The sequence below is a fragment of the Pseudophryne corroboree genome, chromosome 1 (genome assembly GCF_028390025.1).
Source record: "Pseudophryne corroboree isolate aPseCor3 chromosome 1, aPseCor3.hap2, whole genome shotgun sequence".
In the NCBI taxonomy this organism is placed as follows: domain Eukaryota; kingdom Metazoa; phylum Chordata; class Amphibia; order Anura; family Myobatrachidae; genus Pseudophryne; species Pseudophryne corroboree.
This window is the reverse complement of record NC_086444.1, coordinates 218,087,383-218,104,885: the sequence shown is the minus strand read 5'-3', so window position 1 is coordinate 218,104,885 and position 17,503 is coordinate 218,087,383. Positions and strand designations below refer to the sequence as shown.

The window sequence follows — 17,503 nt, the reverse complement described above, 5'->3', positions numbered from 1 at the left end:
TGGTGGCAGCACAGTGTATTCAATTACTGCACCCTGACCAATAGTTAGAGCGCAGAGTCCTTCAGAAAAAGTCAGGGATAAAGTGAGGTTCCTGACAACATACATACATTATTACATATTGAATTTAATGGCAGATTACAATCACTTGACCCATCTAGCCTGCCCTTTTTATAACCATATTGTTACTTCAAACTCTATGTGATCCTTATTTATTTGTAAGGATATCCTGATGTTTATCCCATGCATGTTTAAATTGCTCTACTGTATTAGCCTCTACCACCTCTGATGGGAGGCTATTCCACTTGTCCACTACACTTTCTGTGAAGTCATTTTTCCTCAAATTTCGCCTGAACCTCCCTCCCTCCAGTTTCAGTGCATTTCCTTGTATTATAATATTGCTCTTCCTTTGAAGAATGTCTCCCTCCTGTACCTTGTTAAACCCTTGGTATATTTGGAAGTTTCTATCATGTCCCCCTTTTCCCTTCTCTGCCCCAAACTATACATATTAAGATCTTTTAGTATTTCCAGGGTAGTTGACCTTCTTTGTAAAGTCTCTAATGTATTAATATCTTTCTGAGGATATGGCCTCCAGAAATGAACACAGTATTCTAGATGAGGCTGTACCAATGACCTACACAGTGGAATTAAGATTTATTTATTTCCGCCGTTGATTCCATTCCCCATGCAACCAAGCATCTGACTTGCCTTCCTCAATGCTTTGTTAAATTGCTTACCTACCTTTAAATCATCTGAAATAGTGGCTTCTAGATCCCTTTTCTCCTCAGTACTTTCCAATATAACGCTATTAATACTATATTTAGCCTTTGCATTTTTGAGACCCAAGTGTGTGATTTTGCATTTTTTGCATTAAACTGTAGTTGCCACACTCTTGAACATTTGTTTTACCCCTTCTGGTGTGTCTACCCTGTTGCATACCCTTGTGTCATCAACAAAAAGGCATACTCTCCCTTCAATACCATTTGTAATGTCACCAAGAAAGATATTAAAAAAGCACTAGTCCAAATACAATGCACTCCATTTACTACAACTCTCTGTTTTCTTTCAGTATGCGTTGTGGGACAGTGTCAAAAGCCTTACTACAGGGGGTAATTCAGACCTGATTGCTGCTGTTCATTTTCGCACAGCGGGCGATCAGGTCCAAACTGCACATGCGTATACACCGCAATGCACAGGCACGTCGCACGGGTACAAAGCGGATTGCCACTCAGCAATGGGTTTGTGTGACGGATCCGTTCGCACGAGCGATCGCAAGGAGATTGACAGGAAGAAGGCTTGTGGGTGGCAACTGACCATTTTCAGGCAGTGTATGGAAAAACGCAGGCGTGTCCACGCGTTTGCCGAGAGGGTTCCTGACGTCAATTCCAGTGTTGGACAGGCTGATGTGATCGCAGCGGCTGAGTATGTCTTGGGCTATGCAGAGACTGCACAAAATCTGTTTGTACAGCTCTGCTACACATGCATTCGCACACTTGCACAGCTAAAATACACTTCCCCTGTAGGCGGTGAATATCTGATCACAGCAGTGCAAAAATCACTTGTTAGCGATCAGGTCTGAATTAGGCACAAAGTCTAGACACTTTCAGCTATATCTATGCCCCCCCCCCCTTTTTTTTTCCTATTACTTCAGTCACCCAGTCAAAAAGTCAATAAGATTTGTTTGACATGATCTACCCCAGTAAATCCATGCTGTTTGGGATCCTGTAAATTTCTGGATTTGAGATCATCTACAACTCTTTCTTTTATTAGTTTTTCAATCAATTCCCCTACTGCTGATGTAAGGCTCACTGGTTGGTAGTTGCTTGCCTCTTCCTTGCTTCCACTTTTGTGCAGTGGGAATACATTCACTCTTTTCCAGTCCTCTAGAATTACTCCTGTAGCTAGTGACTGGTTGAATCAATCTGTTAATGTTACATACATACATACTGTATATACATTATTTTAATATTAATTAGCAGCATTATTTTGTATGTTCTGCAGATAGAAAAATAAACACTACCACAAAGAAGTAATGAGCAGAAAAAAGAGGAAAAACAAGAACAGGAGGAGCTCAGACAGTGAAGAATGTAAGATATATAGCCACATGTATTTCAATAAAATATACATTTTACTTTTTTTAAAATACTTGTCAAAAATGTATATGCAGACCTCCCCAGCAACTCCTATAAATGTCACCTCTCCACCCTCTCAATTCAATATTGCTGCCCTGCAAAATGTAATTTCTATACTGCTATACAAACTTAAATGCCCCTGTATTTCTACTATATCCCACAATCCATTTTGGTTATTAATAGTAGACTATTGTGCTGTAGTCATTGACACATGCTTGGTTTTATGTTAGATAGTCGGTTGTAATATTTTGTGTTTTGGTGTTTTTAGATGAACACGTGCCATTTGTCTGCCGTTGCCATTGTAAATCATTTAATCAGAAAATACATCTGGATTCTAAGGATAGCGAAAAGAAGCAAACAAATTATAATTCTCATTCATGTACCTCCTCTAGTGAAGCGCAGGGACAATGTCAAAACTATGAAGGAAACGGGAAGGAGAAAGAACATGATGTTCCACGCAGATCAGCAGACAGGAAAATAACATCAAGTCCATCAACACCTCACAAAGCAGAGAATTTTGTAAAAGTCATTTTGCATGATACATCTGCAATGTCGCAGATGGATAAAAATGAAGTCTACTATGGTACTGAACATCTAGATGACAGGGAAGATCTTACAGCACAAGTCACATCTGATTGTCTTCATCTAAATTTGGAAATAAACAAGGGACTAGCACCAAACTGCACAACTTGTGTTGAAATAACGAATGGAAAAAGTCTTAAGAAGAGTCATAGTTATCATGATAGGCAACACCAACAAAGTAAAAACAATGATGACCAGGAATGGGATTTTCTGGGAGATTCTAGAAAAGATACAGACAATTCAGCACCTAAAAAGAACACTTGTGACAAACCTTTAATAAAATTAGAGATAATCGGAGAAGGTATTAAAGTAAGATATAAAGCAGTCAGCCAGAATCTAATGGTTCACATAGAAGCTGATAAAGTACAAAAGAAAGCAGAAGATGTATTTGGAAGTGAGTTTTCTCAAACCAATGACTATCGATCAACAGGAGGATCATGTAGCTCATACCCTGTGTCCGATTTTAGTCTTAATGAAGTTAAAGAATTCTGTGAAAAGTATGGATGTCCAGAGTGGCATGTAGATGTGCCTCCTCCTCCTGCAGAGTTTGCTGATGAAAAAGGTGTTTTTGTGAATACAGAAGACAATGCCTTACTTCTTGAAGATTCTACAAAAGAACCATATTCCACATCTCCAATATCATCTTCTTGGTCTGAGTTGGAAACTGAGCCAAAACAATTAAAGGATGAGTCTTGCCCAGCAGAACTTGCAGCTAAGTTAAGGGAAAATCACCATTTTCAGTACTTGAAAAGCTGGAAGCAATGCACAAAGGAACCAGTTAAGCCAAATAAATCCAGTATTAGCAAAGCTCCATTTACTTCCTATCAGGAAATAAATTTGGATTCATCAAAATGCTGCCATTTGAAAAAAAGTGATTGTCCCTTTGATGCCAAAGTAGTGAGACGAAAAACATTTCCAGAAATGTATTATGATCCATTTGTCAAGTTCAATCATGTAAGGCAATCTTTTTTGGACATGGATGAACAGTCAAACTCATGTAGGACAAACTCAATGGCTCAACAAAATCAAGCTTACATTCCCATTGTCCAACCTGGACAACTACATACTTCTGCATCATTTACAAGCTATGTAAGTAAGGGTAATGCAATAACAGACTATTACTCCATGCCATCTGAACATAAAAATACCATTTCACATGTTGCTCACATAGATTCTGTCAACAGCCACTCTGTGGTTCTATCACCAGCTGAGACCTCGGACAGAACATTTTTATATTCTCCACAGCAAATAAGTGTTGAAAATAAAAATATGGATGATGATGATGATGATGATGAGGAGGATTTAGAGGATCTACTGAAAAATGCTGATGAGCGTGTAGACTATACTGAAAGTGGCTTTGATGAAGACATGTTAGACAGTGATAATCATAATGAAATATTTGATGTCTCAGAATTACAAAGCAAAAGCTTTTCAATCCAAGGGACTCCTTTATCGCATAGTGCCTCAAAAGATTATATCCTAGGGAAAAACAGCAATAGCCGAGTATCTGTTGAATGTCTCCAACAGACATTCCAGTTGGATTCACATGCAAAAGAAAATAGTCAGTCAAATGCTTCAGAAATGGAGTGTACAACCAGGAAGAGAAGAGGCTCAGTCGTTACTGTTGTAACAGGAGACCTGGACCAAAGAGTACTAATCCAAGGTGAAAGTGATTCAACAGCCTCTAGGTTGCAACGAGAACCTCTTAAAGAGTTTAAATCTGCTATGATAAACAGAGACTCATTATTGACACCTGTTTTTGATGTTGAAGAGACAGATGTAGAAAACAAAATACTTAGTTCATTCGAAGACCATAGTCCACAGGTGTACAAGGATATCTCTTCACAGACATCTGAGAGGTTTGACCCTTTTTTATCAGTAGAAGACCAAAGCAACATGCCTGATGATGCAGGTCTGAAAGAAATAAATGAGATGGTGTGTCCTGAGCAGGAGGAAAGCAACAATACATCACCAAGAAATAGCTCAGATAGTGCAGTCCCCGGGACTTCGTTTGAATCAATATCCCATCAGATTTCCAGCATCCCAAAATCAGAATCTGAAAACAATTCTCTCAAAAATACTGAAAGAGTAGAAGAATATTTGGAGAAAACAGAAATACCAAAAGAGATGGTGAATAAAAAAGGTAATTAATAATCATGATTACTTTTTTTGTATGGCATTAGTACATTTTAAACCACAACTGTGTGTTGTCAATGTATTTGTGTAAAAGGGATGCTTAAAAAATTGCATTTTATTGAGATTTCTTGAGGTCACCTGAATATTTAAACGGGTCTGGGACTGAGGGTCGACAGCACAAAGGTTGACACACCTTAGGTCGACGCCAATTGGTCGACACACCTTATGTCGACATGGACAAAAGGTCGACGTGGAAAAGGGTCGACATGAGTTTTTTATGTTTTTTTGGTGTCGTTTTCTTCGTAGAGTAACCGGGAACCCCAATTAGTGCACCGCGTCCCCTCGCATGGCTCGCTTCACTCGCCATGCTTCGGGCATGGTGCCTTCGCTCCGCTACCGCTTCGCTCGGCACACTTTACCGTTCCAATCATAGTCCACGTGGATCGTTAAGTATGAAAAGGTTCAAAAAGAGAAAAAAATCGTGAAAAACTCACGTCGACCTTTTTCCATGTCGACCTTGTTCCTGTCGACATTTTGTCCATGTCGACCTAAGGTGTGTCGACCAATTGGCGTCGACCTAAGGTGTGTCGACATTTGTGCTGTCGACCTGGAGTCCGGATACCATTTAAACACACTTGAAAATCAATAATTAGGAAAAAAATTGTTTTCATAATTCCCAATATTTTCCCACAATTACAGGGGTAATATCAGTCTGTTAGCCATTGGGGATCTGATGCAGTTTGCAGACTATCAGCTCAATAGAATTTAGTCACTTTACTGTAAGGCCAAGTGTTTACTGAATTTGATGGTTCATCCAATGAAAAAGTAATTTGTTGGATCAATAGGAGGGGAGCATGCATCATTTTAAAACCAAGTGTTAGTAACTGTAAATACTGAAGTAAGAGAAAATGAAGGTACAGTATGAGTTTAGCCTCACTTTACAAAGAGTAGATAGCAAATGTTAGAACTCTGGGGGTAATTCCAAGTTGATCGCAGCAGGAAATTTTTTAGCAGTTGGGCAAAACCATGTGCACTGCAGGGGGGGGCAGATATAACATTTGCAGAGAGAGTTAGATTTGGGTGGGTTATTTTGTTTCTGTGCAGGGTAAATACTGGCTGCTTTATTTTTACACTGCAATTTAGATTGCAGATTGAACTCACCACACCCAAATCTCTCTCTCTCTGCACATGTTATATCTGACTCCCCTGCAGTGCACATGGTTTTGCCCAACTGCTAAAAAATTTCCTGCTGTGATCAACTTGGAATTACCCCCTCTGTGCAGTGGCACAAGCAGAAATCCACCCAGAAACCCACCATGATAAACCAAATTATTTTCCTGAGACAGAGCCTTGCCCGGCAAGGTATAGATTGATAGTGTCTAGATAAACAGTCAGTGCGTCGACACCATGTGGTCGACATCATCAAAAGGTCAACAGGCTCAAAAGGTTGACAGGTAAAAAGTAAACTATGCTTAAGGTCAACAGGTACAAAAGGTCAACAGGTTTAAAAGGTCAACATGACAATGGTCGACACATATATAGTCGACACAAGTTGTCTGGGGTTTTCACATATTGTGCAACAATTGCTTGATTTAACCACGTGGACTACGATTGGGAGCAGTAACCTTGCCTGTACCGAAGTGAGTCCACGAGGGTACACGTTTACTGTGATTGTGGTCACAGATGATGCATGTCGACCATATAGGGTCGACCTAATGACTATCTATTTAATTGCTTTAGAGCAGGCATGTCCAAACTGCGGCCCTCCAGCTATTGTGAAACTACATATCCCAGCATGCCCTGACACAGATTTGCTATCAGAGAATGCTAAAGCTGTGTCAGGGCATGCTGGGATGTGTAGATTCTCAACAGCTGGAGGGCCGCAGTTTGGACATGCCTGCTTTAGAGCTTCTATACCACACCCGCCCGGCATACTGCCACTTTTTTCAGATCTATGGGGTGGGGCTGATATGATGAGATTATGGGGTATATGCAGGGGCGGATTGGGAACAAAAAGCGGCCCTGGAAAAATTTGTACTAGTGGCCCCACTAAGACCTAAGGTGTAAGGTCTAGCCATGGGCCATAGCAGCAGCACCCTCTCCCCAAGACTTTCCAGATAGTGGGCATGTCTAGCATCAAGTGGGAAGTTAAAAGGAAATAAAATTAAATATTATGAGCACATTATATGATACACCTTTAGAATTTAGGAAACTATATAAGAAAGATATATTTTCTTACTTATTACACCAACCCAGAGCCGGCCCTAGGCATAGGCAAACAAGGCAATTGCCTAGGGCATCTGATATGCCTAGGGGCATGAGCAGCTTCTGCTGATTAAAATGATATGCAGCATGCCTATATTTTGTGTGTAGCATTTTGTATGCAGATACAGCCACAGTCGCACACAGTATATAGGCATGCCGCATATCAATTAAATCAGAAAAAGCTGCTGCGTGGCTTCGTGGGGAAGGGGTGTGGCCACAAAATAATACCAATTCATAAAACGGTACACAGTAGTCTCCATTATTCAAATTACGCCGCACAGTAGCACCACTAAACCAGGTAGAGACCCTTTTACACCTTACAGCGGACAGATTCCTCTTTTTACACATAACGGCAGACAGCGTGCCCTTTTTACACATAACGGCAGACAGCGTGCACTTTTCACACATAACGGCAGACAGCGTGCCATTTTTACACAACGGCAGACAGCGTGCCCTTTTTACACATAACGGCAGACCGCTGGCCCATTTTTACACATTACGGCAGGCAGATTCCCCATTTTTACACATTGCGGCAGGCAGATTACCCCTTTTTACACATAGCGGCAGGCAGATTACCCCTTTTTACACATAGCGGCAGGCAGTCCCCCCTTTTTACACATTGCGGCAGGCTGATTCCCCCTTTTTACACATTACGTCAGGCAGTCCCCCCTTTTTACACATTGCGGCAGGCTGATTCCCCCTTTTTACACATTACGTCAGGCAGTCCCCCCTTTTTACACATTGCGGCAGGCTGATTCCCCTTTTTACACATAGCTGCAGGCAGTCCCCCATTTTACACATAGCGGCAGGCAGGCCCAAGAAAGAAAGAAAGAGAAAGAAAGAAAGAAAAAGAGAAAAAGAAAGAAAGAAGAATTATACTTACCCTCTCCGCCGGCTCAGGCTCCTCGGTGCAGCCGCGTCAGACGATTCCCAAAGCAGTAGAGGAGGTGGAGGACGGAGGTGAAGAAGGGAGCCGCAGCAGCGCTTTGTTACTGGTGGAGGCGCTGCTGCTGCTGCCCCTCTGCTTCCCTATAGGCTGTTCTCGGAAGACAGCCTATAGTGAAGCAGAGGGGCAGCAGCAGCGCCTCCACCAGTAACAAAGCGCTGCTGCGGCTCCCTCCTTCACCTCCCTCCTTCTCCTTCCCCCGTCAGTGCCGCTGCTCCTCTCCTCTCCGGGCGGCTGTGCGCTGCGGGCAGCGGTTGCCCGCAGCGCACAGCGGCATGTAATGAGTCAGTTTGACTCATTACATGCTTGGGCCCCTGGACAGAGGCGGGCCCCAGTGCAACGCACTGCTTGCACTGCCGGTAGTTCCGCCTCTGCATCACCCCAAGAACACCATCCCCACAGTGAAACATGGTGGTGGCCGCATCATACTGTGGGGATGTTTTTCAGCAGCAGGGACTGGTAAACTGTTTCGAGACTAGGGAACGATGGATGGTGCTAAATACAGGGATATTCTGGAGCAAACACTAGTTTGCAGGAATCTATGACCTGCAAACTGGATTTGTTCTAGGGAACAGGATTGCCACCTAGCAACAGCAGGTGGGCTAGGCAGCAAGCCTCCCGAAAACGCTGATGGAGAGGAGAGTGAAAGAATTTTCACTCCCTCCCACATCTCCAGAGCTGGACGGGGCGCGCGCGCGCGCGCACGCACGTTACGTCACGTGCGCGCGCGCGGTCACGTGGACGCGCCTCCCAGCCTCTGATCAGATTTTTTCGGAAGCTCGCTGGTGACAAACCAGTCTCCAAAAACATGGGTTATATTGCGTAACTCCAGTGCTTTACCAGCTATGTCTGGATTATTGTGTGAAAAAGTCACGCAAGACGTGTTGAAAACCAAAGTTAGTTTATTTAACATTCGAGTCATAACATCCCCCTAAACAAAGTGGGGAAAGGTAACAGTCTAAACTGTCCGCTAGGTTTAGTAGCGGAGAAGCGAAATTCAAACTGGAAGAAATGTCGTAACTTTCAGGTGAACATGTCCAAGGCGGAAAGGGGTCTACTTTTGTTCCTTATTGGCAGCTGCTTGCGGCTTCTTCTGGTCTCTGGGTGCGCCTAAGGAAATAGGAGAGAGCAGGAAATTATCATCTGGAGAGTTCTTTAGAGGAAACAACAGCCCTAGCGACGCTGAGGGTGGGTTGGGTGGGAGCTGTTGCTAGGTGGCAATCCTGTTCCCTAGAACAAATCCAGTTTGCAGGTCATAGATTCCTGCAAACTAGTGTTTTGTTCTTCGGGAGGCTTGCCACCTAGCAACAGCAGGTGGGCAGACTACCACATACCTGGTGGTTGCTCTGAGGAACTCGATTTTTTGCGAGTCTGTTGGTCTCCAGTAAAAGGTTCGAGCGGAGGACCATCTTGCAGCTAGCATGATGGACTGTAATGGAATGCCTTTGGCAGCCGCTCTAGTTGCGGCGGCTCCCCGTAGGGAGTGGCTTTTGAAATGATTTGTATCAATGCCTGCCTTTTTCATAGAGGCCACTATCCACCCCCTAATTGTTGAGGGTCTAGCTGGTCGATATGGTTTTCTGCAAGTGATAAAGAGTTGTGTTATGTCGCCTCTGAATTCTTCTGTCTGTGATAGATAAGATGATAGGCAGGAGGCTACGCACAGAGATGAGTCTTGAGGATCTTTGATAATGTCAAATTCTACGATTGGGCTTTTAAAGGAAGAGGTGTTAGTGTGACCTTTTAGTATGATATGGTATCCCGTGGGTGTGAGTGAAAGCCAAGGATCTGAGGTGTGTATGAGGGTGAGTTCTGCCCCTCTAGCAGCTATAGCCAAAGCTAGTAAGGATGCTAATTTGCGAGTTAGTAGGCTGATATCAGTGTCTGAGTTCCAGGAGGACAGAAAGGAGAGGAAAGGCTCTATGTCCCAGGTGTTTGAGTACTTTGGTAGCATGGGTCTAGAGAGGTGAATTCCTCTTAGGAGGCGTAGGTATAATTTGTTGCTTGTTAAGTCTGGGATTATGATGGCTAAAGCCGAGCCGTATGACCTTATAGTGGCCGAAGCTAGACCCATTTGGAATTTAGAAGCTAGAAAGTCTAGAGCTAATTGGATTAGGGAGCTTTGAACAGGAATAATCTGTTGTGATTGCCATGTTTCAAATTCTTTAATTATTGTGCAATATCTGGCCCTTGTACGAGGTCTTAAGGATGCATTAATTAGGGCTCTTGTTGGGGAGGCTAAAGAGAGGTCAGTTAACAGCCTAGTAATATTGCCATCCACATGCACTGGGGTAGGGTCTCTAGTGTGTCCTGAGTTCCCTGGAAACACTCCCTGGATAGTCACAGGGGAATTTTGGGGCCTTTGCGTAGTTGGCTGATCAAAGGGAACCATACTTTGGATGGCCAGACTGGGTATACTAAAACTATGTGGGGTACCCGGTCTTCCCTGATTTTCTGGAGTACTTTTAGAAGGAGTGCCGGGGGAGGAAAGGCGTATGGGTGAGGTATGTCTGTCCATGGGAAGGACATTGCGTCCATCCTCCATACTCCTGCTGTCCATATTCTGGACACAAATTGGGGAATCTGAGCATTTGTGGGACTGGCAAATAGGTCTATCTCTAGTTTCCCGAATGTTTGTGTTATTGTTTTGAAGACTTTGCTCTTCAGGGTTACAGAATCTAGAGAAAGTTTGTCTCTGGACAAGGAGTCTGCTAGCTCGTTTAACTGCCCTGGGACGTATGACGCAAGGAGGAGTATCTCCCTTTGAGTAGCCCAATTCCAAATGTCCAGGGCTTCCCTGCATAGCGATATTGACTTGGTACCCCCCATTCTGTTTATGTATGACACTGCGGTCGTGTTGTCTAGGCATAAGTGAATAGAGGAGTCCTTCATTTGGGTGGGAACTAACTCTTTCAGGGCTAATTTCGCTGCCCGTAGCTCTAATATATTTATGTGTAGCTGGGATTCTTCTATTGACCAAGTTCCCCTGACTGCTTTTTCCCGAGAGAATCCCCCCCAGCCTGTCAAAGACGCGTCTGTGGTTATCGTCATTGAAGGCGGAGGGTCTAGGAGGGGGCGAGGAGGAGGAAGCGGGAGACTGATCCAATAAGATATCTCTGACTTTGCTCTTCTGGAAAGAAAAATTGTGTCTTTCCAGGCGTAGTGGGCGTGAATGAGTGTTCTCAAAAGGCCTTGCATTTCCCTGCATAGTAGGGGTACGTGTCGAAAGCCTGGGGACATTGCGATTATTTTCCCTATGATAGTTGCTAAGTCGCGTAGGGATAATCTGTGTTTTTTGGACGTTTTTTGTATATACGTCTTTGTGTCTACCCATTTCTCCGACGGCACTGCTAGGGAGAAAGAATGGGTATCTAGGTTGAAACCTAGAAACGTAAGAGTTTTGGTTGGGGTAAGTACCGATTTTTGTATGTTTATAGTGAAGCCCAAGTTTCCTAATAAGGAAAGGGTTATTTCTCTGTGTTTGGCAATTGTATCTAGATCTGGGTGTACTAATAGTATGTCGTCCAGATACACGATGCACAGGATGCTTTGTTGGCGTAGTTGGGCAATGACTGCTTTCATAGCCCTTGTGAATGTGTAGGGTGCACATGATAGGCCAAATACCATGACAGTCCACTGGTATAGTTTTTGTTTCCAGGAGAATCTGAGGAAACGTCTGTGGCTGGGGTGGACCGATATAGAATGGAAAGCTTCCTTTAGATCTATTTTTATGCAGAAGCAGTCCTTTGTGAGTATGTATGGAATGTCTGAAATCCCCTCCATGCGAAACTTTTTTGGTTTTAAGAATTTGTTCAGGCCTCTGACGTTCAATACAGGTCTTATTGAGCCGTCTTGTTTTAATATTGGGAATAGATGACTTACCCAGCCCTTTACTGCTGGGTCTGCCGGTTCTATTTTTCCCTGTAATAGTGCTAACGATAGTACTCCGTCTAGCTGGGGACTGCAATTCCTTGAACAAGGAATGTAATTTATTTGTCGCGGGTAGCGAATCAGGGGCAGGTTTAGTCCGACTCGAATTATTTTTAATAGCCAATTGTCTGTAGTAATCTTTTGCCATTCTGTAAAAGATTCCTTGAGCGTTTTGTGTGTTCTTGGCATGCTTACCGTAATTGCGGCCTCTTTTTGAGTTGTTCCAGGCATTGGAGGTAGACGGTCTGGCCGTGTCGTTTGGTCTGTTACCGAAGCCTCCTGTCTGGGCTCTTCTGGTGCCTCGAAATTCTCGGGTCGGACCTGCGGCTCTTGAAGTCCGACCCCCCTGCGGAAAGGGCCTCTTGAACTGTTCGTTCCCTTTCTTGATGTCAGAAAAGGATTTTCGGGCCTTATGTCTGATTTTAACTTCCTCAATAAACTGGGGCCCAAATAGATCTGCATTGTCTAAATTGGGAAATTCTAGTGATTTCGGGGCTAGGTCCGCTAGTCCTGCACTAGATAACCATCTGGACCTGCGGGTATTAGTGATGTGATTAAAAGTCTGGCCTATGATAAGCGTTGCTCTGCTGATAGCCTTAAGGAGAGCAAGCTTGGAAGCCACTAGCGAATCTAGGGAGACACTGGATTCGCCCTCTCTTTCCGCTTTATCCAGTACATATAAGAGTGGGCCAGCTGCGTCTGCTATCTTATACTGTATTTTCTTAAGAGTACGATCAGTGGTATCGTTATATCTTTTCTCACCCACTATGGAAGTAAGGGCGGGATCTATGCTAGGTGCGAATAGTGCTGGCACATCTGGCAACCCTGTGTAAGAGCGTAACACTAGTTCATCCTCTTTAATAAGTGCTGCTCTAAATGCCAACTGGGCAAATTTCTGCACTTCTGAATCTTGTTTTAGTGCCCAGTGTGAGGTGTAAAGCTTAGGCGGAGGTGTTTTGCCCGCTAAAGCTACTCTAGCCATTTGTATGTCACTAAATTCCCCGCGCTGGGAAGATGCAGAGGATCTTGTCACTTCCTCGGATTCCCAATCCACTGCAGGGGGGTGACTTTTTTCCTCATGGACAGATTGTGGCTTCTTTGTTGGTGACCCCTTATGCTGAGTACGGGTCCCTTCCTGCTGCCTGCTCCGGGCAGATGTATGATGCCAGCTACGGGCAGGGGATGTGTGCTTGCTTCGAGCACTATTAGGGTGTCTGCTACGGACAATACCGGGGAATAGGGGATTATCACCTGAACAGGCCCCTTTTTTAAAAGACTTGTTTTTATCTGTCTTTTTAAGATGTTTCTTGTGTGCAGGGCTCCCTATGTTAGGGGATAACCCTGTGTTATTCTGAGGTGATTTGCTTACCTCCATGTCAGAAGAGTCAGAGGACAAGAAATTTCTGACTGAAAAAGTCCTCTTTTTCTTTACATTAATTTCCTCTGAGGATTCAGAGGATGAATTAGAAGAGTTATTTGCCCTTTTGTGGGCTCTCTTCCCTGAGGAACCGCCAGCCATGGAGTACAGAGAGAGTGTGTCTGTTGCTGAAACAGAAACACAGTCCTCCATGTCCGCTGACAGAAAAAATCTGATCAGAGGCTGGGAGGCGCGTCCACGTGACCGCGCGCGCGCACGTGACGTAACGTGCGTGCGCGCGCGCGCCCCGTCCAGCTCTGGAGATGTGGGAGGGAGTGAAAATTCTTTCACTCTCCTCTCCATCAGCGTTTTCGGGAGGCTTGCTGCCTAGCCCACCTGCTGTTGCTAGGTGGCAAGCCTCCCGAAGAACAAAAACCTGTTTCAGTCTGCCTGTCATTTGAGACTGGGATGGAGGTTCACCTTCCAGCAGGACAATGACCCGAAGCATACTGCTAAAGCAACACTCAAGTGGTTTAAGGGGAAACATTTAAATGTGTTGGAATGGCCTAGTCAAAGCCCAGATCTCAATCCAATTGAGAATCTTTGGTCAGACTTGAAGATTGCTGTTCACAAGCAGAAACCATCCAACATGAAGGAGCTGAAGCAGTTTTGCCTTGAGGAATGGGCAAAAATCCCAGTGGCAAGATTTGGCAAGCTCATAGAGACTTATCCAAAGCGACTTGCAGCTGTAATTGCCGCAAAAGGTGGCTCTACAAAGTACTGACTTTAGGGGGGTGAATAGTTATGCATGCTGAAGTTTTCTGTTATTTTGTCCTATGTTTGTTTCACAATAAGAAAAAAACATCTTCATAGTTGTAGCCATGTTCTGTGAATGAAATGATGCAAACCTTGAAATAATCCATTTTAATTCAAGGTTGTGAGGCAACAAAACATGAAAAATGCAAAGGGGGTGAATACTTTAGCAAGGCACTGTACTGGCTGCTTTATTTTTACACTGCAATTTAGATTCCAGTTTGAACCATACTTACCGACTTTTTGGCTGCTCTCTCCGGGAGAGAGCAGCCAGGTTGGCTCAGCAGGGGGGCGGGCTGCGACGTGCTGTGCAGAGGGGGCCGGGCCAGAGGTGGAATGGGGGCGTGGTGGAGGCAGAACGGGGCATGGCTGCGGAACGCATCATGTAAGTAATGCCCCCCGCTGTGTAATGCCACTATTACCGGCATTATACAGCAGGGGGCGTGGCTATGATGACACGATTCAACAAGAATCGCGTCATCGCCTGCCCGGACCGCCCTCTTTACTCGCTAAGTGGGCGGCCGGGCAGGGGGGGACTTGCCTGCTCTTCCGGGGGTCCGGAAGGGTCACCCGATTTTCGGGAGTGTCCCGGCCATTCCGGGAGAGTAGGCAAGTATGGTTTGAACACACCCCACCCAAATCTAACTCTCCCTGCACATGTTATATCTGCGCCCCCTGCAGTGCACATGGTTTTGTCCATTAGCTAACAAATTTGCTGCTGCGATCATGTCTGAATTAGGCCCCATGTTTTCTGCGTGCCTGGTACTGAGCCTCTCCATTGTGAGATCATTATCAGTGGTTGTTTTCAGCCCACACACACTGCAATTTTATGTCAGTAGACAGATATCAACTGCAGTATTGCTATACAGATATAGGGGGAGATATATCAAATCTTGAAGAGAAATAAAGTGAATAGAGATAATGTACCAACCAATCAGCTTCTGTCACTTTTCAAACACAGCACGTAACATGGCAGTTAGGAGCTGGTTGGTCCTTTATCTCTCTCCAAGATTTGATAAATCTCCCCCATACTGTACCCAAAGCATATTCAGTATTGATGTGTCCCCATATAACTATCCTTCCAGACAGACATTTGCATGGCTTTGCGAGATGTGCTAGGAAAAAAAAAATTCTTGTAATAATGTATGAAAACTCATGATAAGATGTCATACGCATAGGGGGGAATTCAAATGTTTGAAAAGTTGTTTTGGTGTCTGTTATTCATGTCTATTAGATAGGAAAAAACAGACACCCAACTGACTTTTGCAAACATTTGTATTCCCCCCATAGAGTTCTATACAATTTTATAGACACCAGCTTGTGACACATTATCAACAGTTGTGATATCTTCTGAAAAGTTTTTTTTTTTTTTACTAATATATCACATAAGTTATACCCAGTCAGATTGATAGTTAAATGAGAACACATTTGTATTCAAGGAGTAGTGACATATACAAATCTGTCTGGGAGATTTCTTGGAAAAAGAATTTACCTGCTACTGTGAGTTATATCCTATAGACCAGGGCTGGCCAAACCGGTCCTCGAGATCTACCAACAGTTCATGTTTTCCAGGCCTCCTGGAGATCTGTAGAATTGTCAGTTAGGAATGAATGCAGCACATCTTAATTGGTAATGACTACACCTGTGCACCAGCTAGGTGGTCTGGAAAATGTGTACTGTTGGTAGATCTCGAGGACTGGTTTGGCCAGCCCTGCTATAGACTATGTCATTGTAGATTTGGAATTTATTGTAATATAACAAACTGGTTTTATGTTTTTTTCAAATAAGATGCAAAATCAGAAACATTCTCCACACACCTGAAACTACCTAGAGATTTGGTGCTAAAGGAACCAGGAAGCTGCGAAAGTCCACAAGAAGAAGGCTCAGACCGCTGGGCTAAGAAAAGAAAACAGTTTAAAGAAACCAAGAACTGTAATTCAACTGGAGGAAGCTCCATTGCCACTATCAATGAGGAGTCAGGTTAGTGTTGTGTTATATCTGTGTGTAAAGCATGTTTTAGCATCTTGGGGATAATTCAGAGGAGGACACAGCCGCGCATCTGTACAGAGTGACCGCATCCATCTGGTCTGCGCATCGTCAACAGCGGCGGATATCAGGGGGGTGGTGATGCGGCATGGGGGGGAGTGGTGGGCCAAACGGAGGCATTCCGGGAGCGTTTTCAGGGTGGCTGTGTGACATCACACACAGCCACTCCAATTAAAAAAATGGCGGCGGGCCACTGGGGGTCAACCTTAGTTCAATGCGGATGCATTGAACTAAGGTTGATCCCTGGTGGCCCGCTGGAGATGGGTGCAGATCTGGCTGCGTATGGAGTGATATGCATCCATCTCTGAAACAGCCCCTTTATGCACTCTTAGGACGATATTCAGTCCCGCCCGATCTCCCACCTAAAGAGCCGGGAGATAGCGGGGCTAGATCCAATTGAGCCCCGTTATCATGCCTATCGCACCCATAGCAGTCGGATTTAGATGTGTAAAGCGGCAAAACCCAACTACACGAATGGGTGCGATCGTGAGAAGTGCCATATGGCCACCCAGACAGGTCATTTTTTGCGCATTTTAGCTTGCCACCCCCAGGGGAGTGTGAGCTGAAATGCAGACGCCAGCAGCCATCTTGCCTGTAGCTACAATTGAATACTTGCTATCAGAAAAACATTTAATTTCCACCCTTAGATTAGCATGAAATGTCAAAACAGAACATCCAGTATACAGAATTTTATAACATTTCCCAGGTGAAGGAAAGAAGCAACTAATGAAAGCTTATGTATGCACATATGTTGAATTATATGCATCTCGATATGTATCCAGCTCAAGAACAATATAATTTGTGCCAGCCTTACATCAGGCTATAAATACTAACGTCCCAGAATAGTATGCAGTTGTAGCATGACATTGTTTGTAGTAAATGCCTCTCTCTTATGTGATAGTTTGTGTAAATATAATACACCAACCTCTTTTGCCCAATATTACAGTCACATTACCTTATTCCAGTTGTTCCCAAACTTGGTTCTCAAAACACCAGTCCAGATTTTAAGGCTATTTTTTTCCAAGTACCCACAACTCCCAAGAAGATATAAAAGACAACAATACACATACATGACAAACAACAAGTCAGCAGTCAAACAATAAAATACAACTCCTCAATAAATATTAAAATGTAAATAAAAGATTACAAACCCAATAGCAGGTTTTGTTATTGGATTGTTATATTTTATAAAATTTTAATATTTATAGAGGAGTTGTATTTTATTGTGTGAATGCTGACTTGTGTGTAATTTATGTTTAATGTATGTGTATTGTTGTCTTTATCTCTTCTTGAAAGTTG

At 43.8% G+C, this 17,503-nt stretch overlaps 1 protein-coding gene across 1 annotated transcript in view; it reads left to right on the top strand.

Moving 5' to 3' along the window:
* Window positions 1-2,029: 2,029 nt before the first annotated feature.
* LOC134909186 (uncharacterized) overlaps window positions 2,030-17,503 on the top strand; it is a 109,846-nt gene continuing 94,372 nt past the window's right edge. Inside the window, exons 1-3 of the mRNA XM_063915814.1 lie at window positions 2,030-2,084; window positions 2,398-4,854; window positions 15,947-16,138. Coding sequence (XP_063771884.1) covers window positions 2,030-2,084; window positions 2,398-4,854; window positions 15,947-16,138 — 2,704 coding nt within the window. The remainder of the gene's footprint in view (window positions 2,085-2,397; window positions 4,855-15,946; window positions 16,139-17,503) is intronic.